This window comes from Haliotis rufescens, unplaced genomic scaffold (genome assembly GCF_023055435.1).
Source record: "Haliotis rufescens isolate VD_foot unplaced genomic scaffold, xgHalRufe1.0.p SCAF_4, whole genome shotgun sequence".
In the NCBI taxonomy this organism is placed as follows: domain Eukaryota; kingdom Metazoa; phylum Mollusca; class Gastropoda; order Lepetellida; family Haliotidae; genus Haliotis; species Haliotis rufescens.
In genome coordinates this window covers 8,749,244-8,769,905 of record NW_025964112.1, presented here as the reverse complement: position 1 = coordinate 8,769,905, position 20,662 = coordinate 8,749,244, and the positions used below count along the sequence as shown (strand labels likewise).

Genomic DNA, 20,662 nt, shown 5'->3' with positions numbered 1-20,662 from the left:
ACATCTGCCTGAATACAATCATGGCATACTTTCAAAATAGATAAAAGGTATTGTGCAAGACAGTGTGCGTTGAACTAGAAACATTTGTTTTTGTACAAAGAGAGATATATCTCTGGGTACAGCAAATGTACCACCAAATTCCTGTCTTGAAGATTAACCATTATCCTTCATACAATAAGGAAGTGGAATTATTAATGTGGATTCTCTAAAACTCAAAGGATTTGCTTGACTTTTTACAATCTCAGATAAGAATCAAGTTCAATTCTGTCAAAACTTAGGAAAACTTCATTCCTTGATCCATAGGGGTTTTGTTACAAAACATGGTGACCATTGATAGAATTGCATATCTATCTTTCGAGGTCAGCACAATTTGTCAAAAATGACAGCAAATGTCATCTGAAGTTTACAACATTTCACTTCCCCAAATACAAACTTGACTGACGACTATACTGTCGGAATTGTACGACTTCTTAAAGCAAGGAAACAGTTGAAAGAAAACATGTCAATAGGCCTTGCAGATGACGACATTAGAGGAAAGGCTATTCTAATTGATCGTCTCAAGACCCATCCCCTGATCGAGAACGTTTGGTATTTCAATGGCAGGGTTTACGGACACACTACAAAGAAATACAAATTCTATCGAATCTGTGAATCTGTCATAACTAAATGACAACAAAATCCCCTAACTTTTTGTGGCTGAATGTGTATATCTCTCCACAGCCGAAAGAGTGAAATACAAGAACTGTTTCTGTAAGTCAAAGATGGATTTCTGAAGGGAAAGGAAAGAGGGTTCTGACCACTTCAAGACATGTCTTTGTCACCAAGAGGGACAAAACTCCAAAACTCCTTCCCTTTGACCCCAATTAAAAGTGGACGCCATTTACAGACCTGGCTTACCGAGTGACGCTCACGACGGTGTTACTCACTTCATTATGGGTCATATCAACAACACTTTCAACCGCAATACTATCACTTGCCGACTCGTTCCCATTCCACACAGAACCACATCATCAGACCCCATATCCATTCCCCAAAACGGATACCTCGACATGGTTTACATGTCACGAATTTAGGATACACTTCTGCCAAAATTTTCTCTCTGTTCCGGATCCGTCGTATCATCTGGTCCAGAGAGCATCAGGATTCCTTCCTCAACACCCTGCAGATTTATCAAAAGCTACAATAAGTACAGCTCGAGATGATGTTTCGACTTCATATAAAGTGTTGAGTATCATATCGATGTTACTGCTGTGTTCTGGCGTCGAACCTAACCCAGGACCTGAAACACGTAACAGTACAACAAACACGAAACAGCTCAAGTTGACAACGGGTCAGGAATGTGAAACTTCAGACTTTGAAAAGCTTCTATCCGAGATAAAGAATGAATCTGCCAAAGTCGATTAACTCTTTTACTAGCAACGTTAACGCCCTGTCTGTGAGATGTAACAAACTCGAGGAAGAAAACGGTAACCTAAAATCAACACAACACTGTCTTCACAGACAAACTGGACTATATAGAAAACCAAAGCCGTAGAAATAATCTGCTATTCCACGGTGTTGTGAAAGAGAAACAATCAGAGACATGGACAGATTGTGAAGATATAGTACGTAAAATCATTAAGGACAATCTGGAAATGGGTGATTCAGATATGGCAATTGAACGTTGTCAGTAAATCTCTCATTATCAAATTTAGAGACTATGGTACGAAAGAGGCTCTCCTTAGAAATGCTAAACGACTCAAAGGTACTTCATACAGTATATCGGAAGACTCTTCATAAAACGTTAGAAATAAGCATAAAATGTTAAAAACAATAATGGATGATTCAAAGACAGTTAGATTTGATAAACTGATTTATGAAAATGGAAAGGTTCTCACATAAGACCTTGAAAATGAAAGACCAGTTGAGATTAATAGAATGGTATTCAGCGCAGGTCGCGGCTGCGGCTGCGGCCGCGGCCGTCCCTCGTTTCGTTCACGTGGAGGTCATGGTGGGGGCGGATCCGCACGTGGCACTTACAGCTAGGATCTCTGCCGGGCCGTGGATTGTAACGGTAAATGAAGAAACTTTTCGTTCATGTCATGGAGCGTTAACGGTTTGAATCGCAAGTTGCAGGACAAGTCCTTCGTTGGGTTTTGCTCTTCATTTGAATTGTTTTGTTTAACTGTTCTGAAGAAGATATGAAACAAAGCTTCCCCAATCAAAATATTATGATAGACTTTCGTGAATACAATACCAGAGGTGGTGTCGCTCTTTTCGTCAAATATGAACTTCTTAAAGGCGTTAAACATGTTGATTTAACTTGTACCGACTGTATATTTATAATACTTGATCACGTATTTTTTGGTTTACCACGTGATACTTTACTTTTGTTTTCTTACGTACATCCTGAAACTACGTCAACAAAGACTGATATCCATGATGTTAGAGGTATTGATTATCTTGAGCAATGTTTACTTACGAAACTTTGTAAATTTGAAGATCTTTCTATTATACATGCAGGAGATTTAAATGCAAGAACTGGCATTTTGCAAGATTTTATTATATCTGACGATGATAAGAGTTAAACATATATCTTAACATTAAATGAAATGGAGTATTCAGGTGATACATTTAATACTACGAGGTTCTCTCAAGACACTGTTATTAATGAATATGGTAAAGATCTTATCGGTCTATGCTGTACATTTGATATGCATATTCTTAACGGTCGTTTTCCAGGAGATATAAATGGCTCTAAATTACCTGTTTTGCCAATAACGGTGCCAGTTTAGTTGATTATATTGTCTGTTCAACGACATTGTTCGGTCTATTTAGGATTTTTGTGTTCATACACGTGCAGAGTCTGATCATTTTCCTATATCATGTTCCTTAGTTGGTGATTCTCCATCGCTTCAACATTCAGAATCAGAGACTATACCAAGCAAGTTTGATAAATATATCTGGAAGGAAGCTCGGGCAGCAGATTTTATTGATACATTGAATGTGAATATTCAAAAAATAGATGTAGACTATTTTAGTTCTCTTTGTAATCATGACACTTCAGAGGCAGCAGAACTGTTATCTACTACAATTCAGCAGTGTGCAGGTTAAAATAATATGAAAGTAAAATGTCGAACTTCGAATATGTGCACAAATGAAGCTTGGTATGATGACGAATGTCACTCATTAAAAACTGAGAAGTATTTGTTCCTTGATAAGTTTAGATTGTCAGGAAATCTTGATTTTGTGCATAGTTTTAGACGTACAAGAAATAAGTATAGAGAGGTTTGTCGTTCTAAATCATCCGTCTATGCAAATACACTTGCTGTAGATATTGTCAACTCTAGTAAGCCAAATCCCAAAGCTTTTTGGTCTTATGTAAAGTCCATTATTAGAAATCCTAGTAATAAAATTAAATATCAAAATTTTAGATATTGATCAATAGGTATCAGCTATAAATCTGATCATTCATATATTTCACTTGAAATGTCATTACAACCTACTGCGAGAGGTCCTTGCTGCTGGAAATTCAATACCTCACTCTTACACATTACGTTACACTTTGATAGAGATACTATTCATGATACTATAAATGAGTGAATCGTATCCAGCGAAATAAAAGTACAAAACCCTTTCCATATTCATTAGAAATATCTGCCAAAAGCAGAGTCGATGTATGATTCTGACTATATTATGAGCAAGTATTTATGAATCTCTATCAAATAGTGATGACACAAGGGGTTCACGAAATGTTTTGCGTAATTGTGTCGAACATCATGCTTGTCACTGTTGAGTCAAATTTGGAAATGTCCTCCAAATGTCTGCCATTAAGCCTTTTGAAAGCTTCCCTGATGCCTTGAATATTATAAACTTGATCAAATAATCCTATGACGCTCTTTGAAATCTTTGTAGAAAGAGCATGCTCGATTGTACCTCAAAAGATGTGAAATGTAGACACTAAGCTGCAGGAATACTGCTCAACATAAGGGGAAAGTTGACTGTTGGGAAGTTGAAGTAATTCCTTTTGTCACACAGTCTTGTGGGGAGCGTTTTGTCACTCTGAATCTTTAGTTGCAGACCTAAATATGAAACAGGAGAGGTGGTATCACTGGTCTCCGTTATTTCTAGTTCAGGTGGGTAAATCAGTGGAATGGTATTAACGATTTGATCAGATCATCGATATACCTAAAGCTTAATTAAACCTCCTTGGACAAATTACATTCTTTTGACTTTGCCAATCCGAGCAGAAATTCCGATTCATATGAATAAAGAAACAGATCTTCAAGAAGTGGAAAACAATTGGTGCCCATGGGGATGCCTACATGTACGTCTTGCCAAAATGTCTTACCCTCAAATTTCACATGGATGTTATCAAGGAGGAAGTCCAACATGTCCCATATTTTTTTCTCAGTAACCTTCAGATGACATTTGCTTTCATTTTTATCAAATTGTCCTGAATGTCTTTCCCCAACATTTAACGTATAGGTTAGAGCACGAGGACCAGGTGTCTAATCGTTGAAATGGTTTGTTTGAGTCCGAGGCGTGATACATTTGAATGCAGTTAATTTTCCGTTTATTACCAATCAATCAATCAATCTTTATTCATGGTACTTATGAGGCCAAAGGCCTATAGTACAATGTGTGGGGCGTGTTACAAATTCATGCATTTTCTTAGTTTCATGGAATGATAAATGAACATTGATAGATTTCTAATAGTTTCTGTACAATCACAAGTCATTAATTTACAAAAATTGTTACCGTTTGGGTTGCGGTAGAAATAGTTATTTAGATATTTTGCTCTTAAATCTTCATACACTGGACATACACATAAAAAGTGATATTCATCTTCAGTACAATCAGTTTTACAAATCCTACAAAGTCTGTGTTCTCTTGCAATACCTTCATATCTGCCTGTTTCAATAGATAGATCATGTGAGCCACAACGGAATCGAGAAAGAGCTGTTCTAAACTTATGTAAATTTACACTTAATAGATAAGGTTCTAGTATAATAGTAGTCTTAAATGTAGTGTAATAGTTTGCTTTTCTAGAACTTAACAAAGAACAATGCCATTTTTGAATGTACATATCTTTTAAAGTCTGTGTCAAACGGGAGAAGAAATGTTGTGGCATATCTACATGTTGCTGTAACCAAATATAACCATATCCACATTCGTATAACATGTTTTTAACTTTTGATGCCCAATTTTGTTTCCCATGGCTGTCGTAGAGAAGCATCATATTATAACATTTTTTCGGGTATCTTGAAGATGGCATATTTAATAGCTTGACCCAGTATTTAATAACCTTTAAATAACTATTGATATACATGGGAAACCGTCCGCATTCACCATATACCCTTGCGTTTTCTGTGCTAGATTTTACCCCCAAGAACCGTTTACATGCATATAAATGTATTTTCTCAATAACATCCAAATGTTCTAGGCCCCAAATTTCGGATCCATACAATAGCATCGGGCTTATTTTTGTATCAAATATTTTAAAATAAACATCATATGTAACATTTTCCAGAACTCTAAGACTTTTTAATATGCCTACAAATTTTCTTGGCTTGCAATGAAATGTTATGTGCATTCCTTGACCAAGTTAATCTACTTGTAAAACACAAGCCTAAGTATTTATAAAATGGAACAACTTCTACAGGCTTCCTTCTGTAAAACCATTTTTCTTTTCTGGATATGTTACCACCATTTTTAAAAACTACAACTTTGGTTTTATCCATATTTACAGTAAGTTTTGACTCGTCACAATAACTCTCTAATACATGTATTTGCTTTTGCAGGCCAGGTATTGTGCTCGAGAACATGACTATATCGTCAGCGAAAAGAAGCAGAAATAATTTAATAGTTTTGGGGTGCAGTTGTATTCCATCAGTGCATCATTTATGAAAAAGGAAAATAAGAAGGGATTTAATATACACCCTTGTCGGACACCCCTGCTACTTACAAAAGTATCCGATATAGCGCCATTGTTCCGTACACATACCTTCACATTTTTATATAGAGAGCATAGTAACTTTCCAATTTTGCTACTCAGCCCATGTCTTTGAAAGTGTGACCACAAGTTATCCCTTTTCACAGAGTCAAAAGCTTTTGCAAAATCTACGAATACAGCATATAGCTTCCCTCCTTTCACTGATAGATATCTCTGAATTATAGAATATAGGATAAAAGCATTGTCAGTGGTGGAGTATCCTTTTCTAAAACCTGCTTGTGACTCACTTATCTTATCCAAAGAATCCGCCCAGAAAACAAGTCTCTTGTTAATAATTGAAGTAAATATCTTACTGAATGTACTTAGGAGAGTTATGCCTCTATAATTATTAACATCGCTGGTTGCGCCCTGTTTGTGAAGAGGGACAATAATGCCAACTGTCCAATTATCTGGAAAATATGATCTCTCTAAAAGGATATTAAAAATTAGTTCCAAATATGGTATTAAAATGTCTGAGGAATGTTTAAAAAACTCTGCTATCACATTATCATTTCCAGATGCCTTATTATCTTTAAGGTTGGATATGCTGTCAATAATTTCCTCTCTAGATATTGGACATTCAAGAATATCATCTGTTACACTGTCAACTTTATCTTCCATGAATTCCATGTCAAATAAATTGTTATTGTCATGGCTAAATGGAACTGAAAACAGTTCCTGGAAATGCTCAAACCAGGCTTGAATATCAATGTCATTTTTGCAATATCTATTTGGTTTAATGGCTTTTAGCGATGACCAAAATGTTTTAGAATTATCTATGCTTGATTCCAACAGTTTCTGTTTTTGTTCGAAATATTCTGTCTTTTTTTTCCTACAAACATCATTTATTACAGATCAATTGCACGTTTTGAGTTATTTCTTGAAACAATCTCATAATCACAATTCTTTCTTTCATTGAATAAAGAATAAACCTGGCCCTGCACATCAATAGCTTCATGGTCGGACTTGTGTCAGGTATACGAGCCTAAATACAACAACGTCAACTAGTATCCGAATGTCCATGCACGCATAAATACACACACACACCTCGCACGCACGCACGCACGCACACTCACTCACTGGAGTTTTTATTGTTATACTCAAAATAAGACAAACCTTTCACAGTCCTTGGGAACCCAGCTCCCTAATGCTTGACGTGAGAGGTAACTACATTGATTGAATGGTAAGGTTCAGTCAGAAGGGTTGGTAGCGTGTCACCGTACCCCGACTGCATATGAAGTTACTCATAATATCAACCACATGTTTGTCTGGCCCTTACTTGATTATTTACTGACATATATATTTACTGTCATATGAGGAATAACATTGCTGATTGCAGCGTTGCAAAACCACAAAATATTCACTGCAATTAGACTGGGCAAATGCAAAAGAAAACGAAACAGCATATGTTTGCGCATGTTATTTATATATCCATATATTCATATATGATGGTTGAATCATTGGTTAACTGCAGTACAATCGCGTATTTATACTGTCATGTAGGATTTTTGTCAGCCAATCAGCGCCGACGTTGATCCAATCTTTGTCTTCAGACACATAGACGGGGATTGGCTGAGCAGGACATCTTTGTACATGCTGACGGTCGTCTTGCTGCAGCCGCTCACTGCAGACACCAGACACTTCTGGGTGGCATTAGTGTCACTGAAAACAAGCAAACGCACTTCCAGAGTTACCACATACAATCCTGAGTAGAAATATCATATGATATCATTTGCATAAAAAAAAAATTCTTAAAATAGTTCCCGTTTTACAGAAGCGTGTCTCTCTACGTCGGTATATTCCTTGTAGCTTGTCGGTACGTTTAATTAGCATCTGGCAGTTCCAATGTCTGACTGGAAATAGTGTGTGTCACCACGTCACCGCGGCATGGATCGTTGCTAATGCCTGACCACGTGGAGATTATTATTAAGTTGTCTAAATATTTTTGTAATATTTGTAACACATTATGACGAGTACTTTGGTATATTCTATGCTGCTACACACGAGCATTGACTCCTTTACCTAGTATCTACGTGAATACAACTTTGAGCTGACAAAAAATGATTTAAAACTGCAGTGGGAATTCATCCGAATGGTGAAGTTTACTTACTCGCACAGATGTCTCAGGATAATTGAAGCCAAAGAGCGTCGTTTACTGCCGCACGCTGCTTTAGGTGCATTTTGAACACACTTGGTGTCGAAATCTAGGAACAGATCATCGTAAGGATGGTTGAGTGTATTATTCCGAAATTAAAGCAAGTTCAAATTAATTGCAGGTAACCCTCTCCTCAAATACACATGGCTTTTGTTTCTGTTTGGATGTTTAATTCTTTTTAAAAATGTCAAATTTTACCGTCTAAATATTGACAGGTAAGCCATATACGTTTCCTTTTTCGAAAAGATACACATATAAATAACAGATCGACATCTTGTCGTATATCTCACCCCCAATGTGGCCGCAGAGTTTAGCCAAGCCGTCCTGCACTGTCTGGGAGTCGGCCACCGTGGGCTTCATCACGTGGTCACTGCACTGCTTCTGTACCCACAGAGTACAGTTCACTGCCAGCTGGTAGTTCTTCAGATTACTGTACGATATAGAACGTAAATCTGTGTTAACTATTTAGATCTATGCATAAAAATTCAGAGTGACAAAACACTCTCCACAATACTGTATGACAAGAGGAATGACTTCAACTTTTCATTAGTCAACTTTCCCCTATGTCGAGCAATATTCTAGCAGCTTTCTACCTAGACTTCAAAGAGTGTCATACGACTCTTTCTCAGAAGTTGTTTGATCAAGGTTACAACATTCAAGGCCTCAGTAAAGCAAACAATATATGGCAGTCGTGATGAGGCCATTCCAAATTTGACGCATCAGTGACAAAAATGATGTCCGATGCAATTCCCTATTTTGACTTGTACCATATGTTCCCGTGTTTTTGCAGGTGAACATGTGACTTGCTTTTGCATTTGTTTGTGACGGGTGCCACCGGTGGGGCAGGATACGCTCACTGTTTCGCAAACATCTGGTATCATCAGTATTCCATAGTGATTCATAAACGCATGCTCATGATATATTAAGAATTGAGGAAGCGCTGCCTAGTCGAACCCATCGAGAACTTTTCGGAGAATGTGAAGACTCTCCAACACTGCATTTCCAAGTTTGTCAGAAGGGATGTATTCCTGGCAGCAAACCCGGGTACTCTCCCAATGTCAGTCAACAGATTAGGAGGTACCAAACCTAAGGCACCGTGAACAATGGGGAGTGGGAAAACTTGGTACTAGGGATGCAAGCGTGACATTTCGAAAGCGAGGTCTGCATATTTGCCATGTTTTTCCCGAATCTTGTCAATCACATTAGTGTCAAAAAGGACAGAAAATTCAATGATATAAATGATTTCATTGGATTTATCAAAAAGGACAAGATCAGATTTGTTGGCCTGGATATGTCTGAGGCTGTATACGGGCCTATTCCAAAGAATTTCGTATTTATCATTTTCCATGATGCCCTCTACATATTCAGGGTGGTACCATGGATGGATCTCTGTGTCAAAACCACAAGCATTGCAGAGACGGTAATAAAGTGATCGGGCCATTCCAATATGTCGCTTAAGACACTGTGTTTGTGCCAAAGCTGGGCATCCACTGACAATCTGTTGGACAGTCTCATTAAATTCATTGCACATTCTACATTTCATATTTAAATTTTGATGCCAAATCACTCAGTGACGGTTTCAAGTGGGAAGTGACTGGTCCTGAGCAGCAAACAGAAAGCCTTCTGTTTCTGTTTCACTTTTCAGGCCAGTCGACCTCATCCAGGCGAAGGACCATGCAGGGTTGCTGATCATAAACTGCACATAAACTCGATGCAGTGGTCGTTCAGCTAGCCTCTCCTTGAAAACCTGAGTCTCGGACGATTTGATATGGCACTTCGCTTGGTTGACACTCATTTCTGTACCGTCCAGCAGTACAGAACTATCAACAAAATCAACACTGACATTGAGATTATGTCCCGCATCCTTAGCTCGTTTACGTAAACTGTTGAATGCCTTGTTTTCATCAAGAGGATCATCACCAGACAAATATATGTGTGCAAAAGTGCACAAAACAATTCTATTATGAAGAGCCTCCACGTTGATCAAACCACGCCCTCCCATTATGATTGGTAAATATAACCGATTGAGGGAAGAGCGAGGTTGGTGGGATCTATTGTTTGTAGTCAGGATCATCCAAACCCTCTTTGCTGCATTTTCGGCGACAGTGTTAGCAAGGAAGTATGTACCTGCACAGCTGTAAGCTGTTGAATGATTAACAAGGTTAGCAAGGAAACTTGTTCCTGCAAAGCTGTAAGCTGTTGAATCGGTGTCAGGGTTAGCAAGGTAGTATGTACCTGCACAGCTGTAAGCTGTTGAATCGGTGACAGTGTTAGCAAGGAAGTATGTATTTGCACAGCTGTAAGCTGTTGAATCGGTGACAGGGTTAGCAAGGAAACTTGTTCCTGCACAGCTGTATGCTGTTGAATCGGTGACAGGGTTAGCAAGGAAACTTGTACCTGCACAGCTGTAAGCTGTTGAATAGCTGACAGGGTTAGTAAGGGAGTATGTATCTGCACAGATGTAAGCTGTTGAATCGGTGACAGTCTTAGCAAGGAAGTATGTACCTGCACAGCTGTAAGCTGTTGAATCGGTGACAGGGTTAGAAAGGAAACTTGTATCTGCACAGCTGTAAGCTGTTGAATCGGTGACAGGGTTAGCAAGGAAACTTGTACCTGCACAGCTGTAAGCTGTTGAATCGGTGACAGGGTTAGAAAGGAAACTTGTATCTGCACAGCTGTAAGCTGTTGAATCGGTGACAGGGTTAGCAAGGAAACGTGTACCTGCACAGCTGTAAGATGTCGAATCGGTGACAGGGTTAGCAAGGAAACTTGTACCTGCACAGCTGTAAGCTGTTGAATCGGTGACAGTGTTAGCAAGGAAGTATTAACCTGCACAGCTGTAAGCTGTTGAATCGGTGACAGGGTTAGCAAGGAAACTTATACCTGCACAGCTGTAAGCTGCTGAATCGGTGACAGGGTTAGCAAGGAAACTTGTACCTGCACAGCTGTAAGCTGTTGAATCGGTGACAGGGTTAGCAAGGAAATGTTTACCTGCACAGCTTCTTGTTTTCGTCCAATGTCATTGCGTTCAAGATATATTGACTTGTGGCATCACTGGATGGTTGTTCCGGGACAAGGAGCGTTATCCCGTTGTTCATTAAGCATTGAAGGTAGCCCTTTCGGATGGTTTGATCGCTTGAACAGTCCACCTGGACTACATCTACACCGGTAGTGTTGACATCTGATGAAGGTAATATGAAACATCAATATGGAGATCACAGGCTTACATTACGTAACTTCGCAAACAGGCAGAGATGGTTTGAAAGGGTTCCTAATTAATTAAGAAAATTAATGAAAATGTAAACCGCTTGTCTTATGTTTCTTTAATAGTATTTTGTGAATTTAAGTGAAGTAAAAGGGACAATTTATAACGGGCAATATAGTTTATGATATGACGTAGTTGAGTAGATCAAGGGTGCCAAAACATTTCGAATCCCGGTTGGCCCTGATTATGTTTCTAAGCATGTCTAAACCCGTCTCGTGGCTTTCACCACGGTGGTAAACGTCTAAGACCTGCATCAAATCGGACTTTTCTCCCACATTCAGCTAATACGCCGAGATACAACGGGAATACTATTAAAAGCGGCGCCAAACCAAACTTACTCACTCACTCACTCTTATCTTACGAACGTGTAGAGATCGAAGTGCAGCTGCTTGTGTCTGGCTGTGATGCTTCGAACATCTGCAGGCTGAGTTGACCACAAGCAGGCATGAATCTTCGGCCACATACCATCATCAACTGTGTTGACCTGCCATGCATATTGTAATACATCATTTAAATGATGACTCAAGAACACTTTCAAAATTGAAATCACGTAAAGTTAATGATTTCCTTGACGCAATGCCATCAGAATTGAACAGCTATTTCCTGCAATTTGTCAGTGTCCTTTGCTCTACCAATGAATATTAAAAGTGAAGGAAATTTAAGTCCACTTTGTGGTAGATTGGTTTATGTGAAAGAAATTCTACTTGAATTCAACACGTCCTGAAGGGAGATCACCTATTTTCATATCCACCCGAACACAAATTAACATTAAATAACCAAAAACGAGGCTAATTGAAGGATATATTTCATTTTCGGTTGTATCTTAAATGACAACCTTCTTGCTCTCAAAGACTAAAACATTTCCACATTTTCGTCAGTAAGTGTATCATCAAGTGATGGAATTCAAAGAATATACATTAACCTGTTTCGATGTTATGACGTTTGCCTCCTTATCATGGTCCTTAACCTTTGATATCATTAATCTGTTGGCAAAGTTAGCAGCAGATTTGTTCTGTAACCTGTTCATGGACAGAATATCGCTAACAAAATACAATGAGGAAATACGATGAAGAGAAACCGAACAGGTAGTATGTGCTTGTCATGCACTAAGGGAATTGTCGTGGACGTGGACGTGGACGTGGACGTGGACGTGGATGTGGATGTGGATGCGGATGTGGATGTGGATGTGGATGTGGATGTTGACGTGGCGTGGAGGTGGACGTGGACGTGCGTGGAGGTGGACGTGGACATCGGTGTGTGGACGTGGGTGTTTGGATGTGGACGTGGGTGTGTAGACGTTGGTGTGGACGTGGATGTGTGGACGATAACGTGCACGTGGACATGGACGTAAATGTGGAAGTGGACGAGAACGTGTAAAGTGGGCGTGTTTATGGATGTGGACTTTGTTATGGACGTGGACGTGGTTATGGACGTGGACTTGGTTATGGACGTGGACGTGGTTATGGACGTGGACATGGACGTGGACTTTGTTATGGACGTGGACTTGGTAATGGACGTGGACGTGGTTATGGACGTGGACGTGGACATGGACGTGGACGTGAACGTGGACTTGGTTATGGACGTGGACGTGGTTATGGACGTGGACTTGGTTATGGACGTGGACTTGGTTATGGACGTGGACGTGGTTATTGCGTGGACGTGGTTAATGACTTGGTTATGGACGTGGACGTGGTTATGGACGTGGACGTGGTTATGGACGTGGACATGGATGTGGGCGTGGTTATGGACGTGAAAGTGGGCGTGGTTATGGACGTAGCCGGAGATGTGGGCGTGGTTATGGACGTTGACGTGGTTATGGACGTGGGCGCGTGGGTGCATTAGTAAAAGAAATGAATTTGTCCTTCTGGCAAAGAAGAATTTGAAAGCCGAAGTTGGATTTTATATTTGTTGTTATTCCTAATGACCGTTTAATCTGACCTTTGGTACAGAAACGTTTTCAACGTATGCTCGTTCCTCAACGACAGAGCAACACTAAGAATGCCGCACTCATAACGCACACACATACTTGTGTTATCTGAAGGATTAATATCTGATAGAAGTATAGTAACTTACGCACATAACGTCCTCTGCATTAAATCGGTTATGTTGATACTGAGTGGATCGCTGATGCTGATGGCGCCGGTGATGTTGGCACAATCAACGATTTTCGGCAAAACTTCATTCAGGCAGGTTTGGTTGACCTCTTTAGAATCAATCACACGCATAAGGTTATGCAACGAAACCACAACACTAATCAGTTGAACAGACATCTAGTCTGGCGTTTATGTGTTGTACATATGAGAACTAAATTGTGTATGTGCGAGTGAGTCTGTTTCTACCCCGCAATATCACGGCTGAGGAGACCAGAAGTAGCCGTCACACATTGTATCCAAGAGGGAAACCGAACCCAAGCCTTCGGTGAGACGAGCGAACGTTGTCATCAGTTGTCTTCCCAATCGCCCTGTTGCTCTTTACACAACGAAAGGGATGATATGACTGGAATCGAAAGTACTTAATGATGGTGAAGGAAGATGTGGCTCGATACTCTTTTTGTCACACAAGACAGAAGTCAACTGGAGCAAATGGTTCTGCTATGTCGAGTATAACATCCTCTGGCTGAGAACGTATCCCGTAAGGTGACATTTGTACTTCGTTCTGCCAATCAAGGCACGTTTTAATACATGCCACAATAAAATGATAAAGCATCACATTGGATGGATATATATTTCTAAACATCCACCATTTCTTAGTTGAATGTTCAATCACAATTCAAATTATATTAACTAATTTATTAATATAAATACTTCAAAGACACGGTTCCTATAGTTATTCCTAAAAGTTATTTTTAACTTAATCTCTGTGTATCATGTTTGATCCTATACTTCTATCAAGGTACATAATAAAACAAGAAGACAGCATAGGTTTTTCACAACATATGTCTAGTCAATTTGTCTTTTAGACAAAGAAATGTATTAAAAAACATACATACTGCCCACGTTTGCGCAAGAATACTCTTCTGTCTTCCGTATTTTGTCTGCCGATGGAAACATATCCTTCAAGAAGGGTACATCCAGTGAACACTTTCTGGATACCCGACTGCTACACACGCTCGCTTTCACATAACTGTCAATATCACTGAAAATACACAATTGTATACGACACCGTTATTGCATGAACAATTTGCAAAATCTTAAAGTGAATTCTACCAAAAGTTTGGAAAATACGGAGTGGTTAATAAGAAGTTTGAAACCACACAAGCCACCTCTGATTGAAATACTTTGATTTAACAGTAGAAGAGAACGACCTTGTCGCAGAGATTGTTTGAGAAAAAATATTCTTTTTCAGGCTGTTGAAAACAAAGAACTTGTCTGGCACAAACATTACGTTGTTGCAAGGTGTTTTTATAACAAAAATATTTAGACTCATAGTTAAAATTAGAAGGAATATCTGGTTCGGGATCTGTATCTGAAACATTGTCTACTCCACAAACAGCTTCCTGAGAGACGAGACCGCCTCCGTGGTCTTGTGGTAGAGCGTCCGCCCGGAGAGCGGAAGGTCCAGGGTTCGATCCCGGGCCGCGTCATACAAAAAGACGTTAAAAGATTGTACTTGTTGTTACCCTGTCTGGCGCTCAGCATTAAGGGGCTAAAACAAGGACTGGTCGGCTCGGAGTCAGTATACTGTGTCTGAGTGGGGTATTCATGTTAAACTGCGGCATGGTATCTCAGTGAGCTAGCACTATAAATCGGCATCAGTCCGGACTAGTACAAGCAGCCACACACACACATACACGTGCATGCACGACGCTATATAAGTGCAATAATCTTGGACGCGACGTTAAACCCAATTTAACCTCACTTCCTGAGAGACGTGATCATGTTCCACGCATTGTTCATACACACCTACAAACTTTAGCTGCTGAAGTGGGGTCAAACGTGCTCATCAGGTTTTTCAGTAATTCAGTTGGTGAATGGGACAGGTTGCTAAGCATGCTCGCGGCTGGCATTTTGAGGGGTACACCGTACACATCAAAACACTTCTGGTTCACTGTCAGAATACTTGATGAATCGTTGCAGTTTACGAGGTCGGTGAGATCGATGACATCTATGGTTCCATTATTCCCTGAAATTGTATGTAATGAGATCAGTAAAGACTGCATGCAGTACGGAGAGCTACAAGCTATCGTTCAATCGGTTTTACAGCAAATTAGTTAGCACAACATATGATTTTAGCGATAATTGTTCAGCAAGTAGAATGTACCCTTGGTTTAAACAATTTGGTCGACATGGTAAGACAAAAAGAAAAAAACAATATAAGCTTATCTAGTGATTTGCGTATTGTCTTCACATTTCGAAGTGATGATGATGATGATGAGTGAGTGAATGAGTGAGTTGGGTTTAACACTGCTATGAACAGTATTCCAGTTATATCACGGCGTGTCAGCTTAATGTGGGAGGAAAGCCCGAAGTGATGCAGGTCTCAGACGTTTACCACTTCGGTCAGACCGACGAGCCCGGGTATGGTGCTGACAAACCTAGAAACATAATCGGGGCGAACTGGGATTCGAACCCACAATCATAGGTTTCTGGTGTGCCCAAGGGATGCAACTCTGCACTGCGACTTGCGGCGCCTTAGGCGACTGGGCCACCCTTACCCCCTGACATTATGACCCCGATCAGTAGATCCAAGTGTGCCCTCCAACTCAAACATCTGCTCATATCCATAGTTCGTAGATTGTGTTATCTATTGAGAATTGCTCAGGAGCGCGGAAAGATTCAATATAATATCGTCAGAAAATTAAACTGTTTACAAGAAAATTTCAGCTCGTGGTAAGATTGTTGTCATATGCTTGTCTGCAAATACGACTTCCGAATTCATAATCGTTTTTTACTTGTCAGTGACGAGAAGTATAAACAGATAACTCCCACACGCACGCATACACATTATTATTCAAGAATACAATGTCACATACACGTGCGCGCACTCACATGGTCAGTAATTCGAGGATACACTGTCACACACACACACACACACACACACACACACATACACAGACAGCACACAGACAGCACACAGACAGCACACACAGAGGAACAGGTGGGTCGGGTACCTAAGAATACAATGCCATAGCATAGCAAGAGAAAGCTGCTTTCTGATTGGCCAATGTCGTCTTTTTGTTAGTTATTTCATTGGTCGGTCAAAGTTTGCGAAAGGTCGTTCTGACGTGACCCGTTATGGGATGTCCTCAGATCTTTTGCTTAGCGGTAGGAAGAACTAAAAGCCGCGTTTAGTGAAATTGTTAAACGCCACCGACAACATTATTTCACCTTCATCATGGCGGACAGTAAAACATCGAGCTCTGTCAAGTGAAACCAATGATCGACGATGTCGGTGTACAGTGACATACAATCAACAATCACAAGTCGCACTCTGTAACCGTCCGGTCCTCATAATCGGCTGCTAACGAACCTAATCTTGCGTTGGTGTTCACAAGAGGTTGGGCTGGGGTGAGAATATGCCCCCAGCACCCCATTGCTAGGCGTACGAGGCAACTAAATTGGACCAAGTGAATAATGCGCGTGGGAAATGGTCTCAAGAGGTTATTAAAAGTGTGTGGTTGTCAGGTTTTAATGGCTTCGTTGATGGCGTACCACGACGACTCGGATTGCTTCTCATAATATCTATCACTGGTCTGTCTGGTCCAGACTCGATTAGGTACGGGCCGCCGTCATATAGATTGAATATTGCCGATTGAGGCGTTAAATACACAGACGCACGCACGCACGCACACGCAGCAAATTCTGCCTGAGGACGTTCAGTGAACAGCAACGCAAAATTAGTGTTAATGCTTAGAGAAACCAAACCGGTTTCCACAATATTTGAGAAATTAAATCATATTTATAGACTATACTTGTAAGTTAAGTTTGATCGATATTTGCAGAGGAACCAAGGAACGAAGTAAAGTCACATGAGACTATCCTGGAGAGTTCGCAGTGTCAAGAGATACTAACTCAAGATAGCTTAAGCTGACACTTACTGCGACGGGTATATAAACCAGTGTTGATGACACATTTATAGACTATACTTGTAAGTTAAGTTTGATCGATATTTGCAGAGGAACCAGGCAACGAAGTAAAGTCACATGAGTCTATCCTGGAGAGTTTGCAGTGTCAAGAGATACTAACTCAAGATAGCTTAAGGTGACACTTACTGCGACGGGTTTATAAACCAGTGTTGATGACACATTTATAGACTATACTTGTAAGTTAAGTTTGATCGATATTTGCAGAGGAACCAAGGAACGAAGTAAAGTCACATGAGACTATCCTGGAGAGTTCGCAGTGTCAAGAGATACTAACTCAAGATAGCTTAAGCTGACACTTACTGCGACGGGTATATAAACCAGTGTTGATGACACATTTATAGACTATACTTGTAAGTTAAGTTTGATCGATATTTGCAGAGGAACCAAGGGACGAAGTAAAGTCACATGAGACTATCCTGGAGAATTCGCAGTGTCAAGAGGTACTAACTCAAGATAGCTTAAGCTGACACTTACTGCGACGGGTATATAAACCAGTGTTGATGACACAGTGCACCTGTTGACATTGTGTGACTATGCAGAGAGTAATGGGAGTTACGGGCTTATAATCGACAGGGATGTTTGCAAGTTTTTCATACATTAGCAACAGAACAGTTGTTTGGGCACACGAATGACTTCTACAGTACCAATGAATCTTCTTTTACATAATGTTATATTAGCATCAGTTTACTTGTGTCTGCTACCTTCTGAAACCGCCAGTTATTCAACATGGTAAGTAACATCTGATCATACTGTTTTACCTTATTTGGATTAAATCTTTTTAATGAATCTGTGGTTAAGTCTTGTGAGTGCACGTGACATGATGCTTTAGGAGAACTGAGTCATTCAACTGGAATTACTTGTATGTGAAGGACCCGTGAGGATCCGGGTTAGAATAGGTCTTCAGCAACCCATGCTTGCTGTAAAAAGCGACCAAGAGACGACTAACGGGATCTTGTAATCAGGCTCGCTGACTTGGTTGATGCATGTCATCGTATCCCAATCGCGTGGATCGATGCTCATGATGTCAATCACTGGATTGTCTGATCCAGGCTCGATTATTTACAGACCGCCGTCATATAGCTGGAATATTGATGAGTTCGGCGTTAAACAACAAACAAACAAATGTAGGCGAAGTTTTATCGAGATTCTCGAAGGCATCAGAGAACAATTCAGGTCACGTGTTTCACCGCCCCTATTATTTGATTTAGACCCTCAATCCTATTAAATGGATAATTCCTCAATACCATTGTGCGAAGAGTTTGTGCAGCGTTAAGCAGTAATCACTCACTCGCTTTCACCACACGCGAGACATTTTTAGTGACGGTTTGACAGACATAAAAACGTACCTGAAACCGTCGAAAACAACATAAAAACGAACAGGCACAAAAGCTCCATGGTTCCAAATGTCACCAACAAAAGAAAGTTCCTCTATATTTATATTGTGCTTGAAATAGACATTGTTATCAGTGTAGAGAGTAACATCTGGTAGACTACAAAGACACCTGTGTGTACGTGCCATACGCCGTTACATTTTTTAACTTCTATGACAAAAGATAACGGTATTGTGAAAAAGTATCCATGAGAACAACTAGGTTTGTTTCTAGAACCGTTTTTTGTCACGAATATATGTAACAGGCCAGGTGTAAAATCCCTCACTGTGTAAAGTAACTTTTCACTACAATTTACAAAAAGCCTCAACGTTTCAGTTCTGGTACAAATAGACTGAAAATGTATATTGGGTTTTTTTCTAGCTTCTGATCCAAGCATAATTAGTCTGTGGTGATGTTTTTACGTCCTTTTGACCTTCTTAATGTTTGTAGGCAATCTGTCAACTAAATGAGCAGATAGTTCAGTCAATTTGTCAATCAGATTCTACACATCGACTGTAACATATATACTATGTATGAATAACAACTAATTCTGATAATTCGTTTTTAATGATACTAGTAACTGAATGAAAGGTTTGATGATAATGAAGCCCGTGAAGATCCGGGGGTAGAATAGGTCTTCAGTAACCCATGCTTGCCGTAAAAGGCGACTATGCTTGTGGTGAGAGGCGACTAACGGAATCGGGTGGTCAGGCTCGCTAACTTGGTTGATGAATGTCATCGATCCCAATTGTGTGGATCGATGCTCATGTTGGCAATCACTGAATTGTCTGGTCCAGACTCGTTTATTTACAGACCGCCGTCATATTGCTGAGTGCGGCGGTAAACAACAAACAAACAAACAAACGTGATGATAATGACTATATTGTGGTCACGATTTGTAAGCCAGCATATTCTGTACATAATTAAACAGGATTGAACAATGTCCCTTGTAGTTTTCTTCGTTTTGTTTCTGTAAATAAAATGGACATTTCATTTGAAATATCTACTAAAGGGAGAACCGATTTTAGGATTACGACTACCATAAGCATGTGTTTACGAGTCTCTATTGGCTAGTGTTGACACGGGTGCTCGCAAAAAGAGAGCGTATCCTGCCCGATCAGTGGCACCAGTGCACTAATCGTGAACGAAGTTAAACGTTAAACCCTGATTCCCCTCACCTCACCTCACGTTGAGGGAGTTCCATGGTGTGTTTTATTTGATAACAACAATATTTGCGTTCACAATTTTATTAAGAAGGAAATAAATCAAACAACCGCATTGTTCATTGTCCAACTAAACAATGGATCTAATGCCCCTGTGAAAAAACCCGAAGTAATTCTTCATCAAAACACGATGAGGGAGAGAGAGAGAGAGAGAGAGAGAGAGAGAGAGAGATTCATAAATAACTGCGATCCCCGACCTCGTTAAAAGATGGTACTTGAGTGGAGTACGTCTGAGTGGAGTATTCATGTTAATCTGCGGCATATAAATCGGTATTTGTCCGGACTAGTACAAGCAGCCACAGACACTCACTCACACACACACGCTATATAAGTGCAATAATCTTGAACGCGACGTTTAAACCCTATTTCACCTCACTTCACCTTGAATAACTGACCCTTATCTCTGTGTGTGCGTTTGCGTGCAAGCCAGAGAATCGGTTGTGCACGTAACATATAGTTACAAATATAACTGAAAATGTCTAGCCTCTTCAATTTACATTATCATACGATCATTTTCGTTATGGTGTTGTCAAGGTCAAAATGTACACCAAAAGCTCAGAAAATTTTAACAAATTCATGAAGGCTACCGT

General features: G+C 40.0%; 1 protein-coding gene across 1 annotated transcript; it reads right to left on the bottom strand.

The window, feature by feature from the left end:
• Positions 1–7,381: 7,381 nt before the first annotated feature.
• LOC124135887 lies at positions 7,382–18,935 on the bottom strand. Its single transcript, XM_046501557.2, has 9 exons — positions 18,826–18,935; positions 15,297–15,516; positions 14,384–14,529; positions 13,468–13,597; positions 11,760–11,878; positions 11,121–11,310; positions 8,420–8,559; positions 8,085–8,178; positions 7,382–7,636 (listed from the first exon to the last, which is right to left on the bottom strand). The coding sequence occupies exons 1-9, from the start codon at positions 18,872–18,874 to the stop codon at positions 7,486–7,488; spliced, it is 1,239 nt and encodes a 412-aa protein (XP_046357513.2). The 5' UTR covers positions 18,875–18,935; the 3' UTR covers positions 7,382–7,485.
• Positions 18,936–20,662: the final 1,727 nt, after the last annotated feature.

Bases quoted from the DNA above. Each gene is read 5' to 3' on its own strand.
- LOC124135887 (XM_046501557.2), bottom strand. From the start codon at position 18,874: ATGGAGCTTTTGTGCCTGTTCGTTTTTATGTTGTTTTCGACGGTTTCA. The intron at 8,560-11,120 runs GTAAACATTTCC...TATATCGTACAG, and splicing joins GAAAACAAGAAGCTGTGCAG to TAATCTGAAGAACTACCAGC. The intron at 8,179-8,419 runs GTGAGATATACG...ATCTGTTCCTAG, and splicing joins ACTCTGCGGCCACATTGGGG to ATTTCGACACCAAGTGTGTT.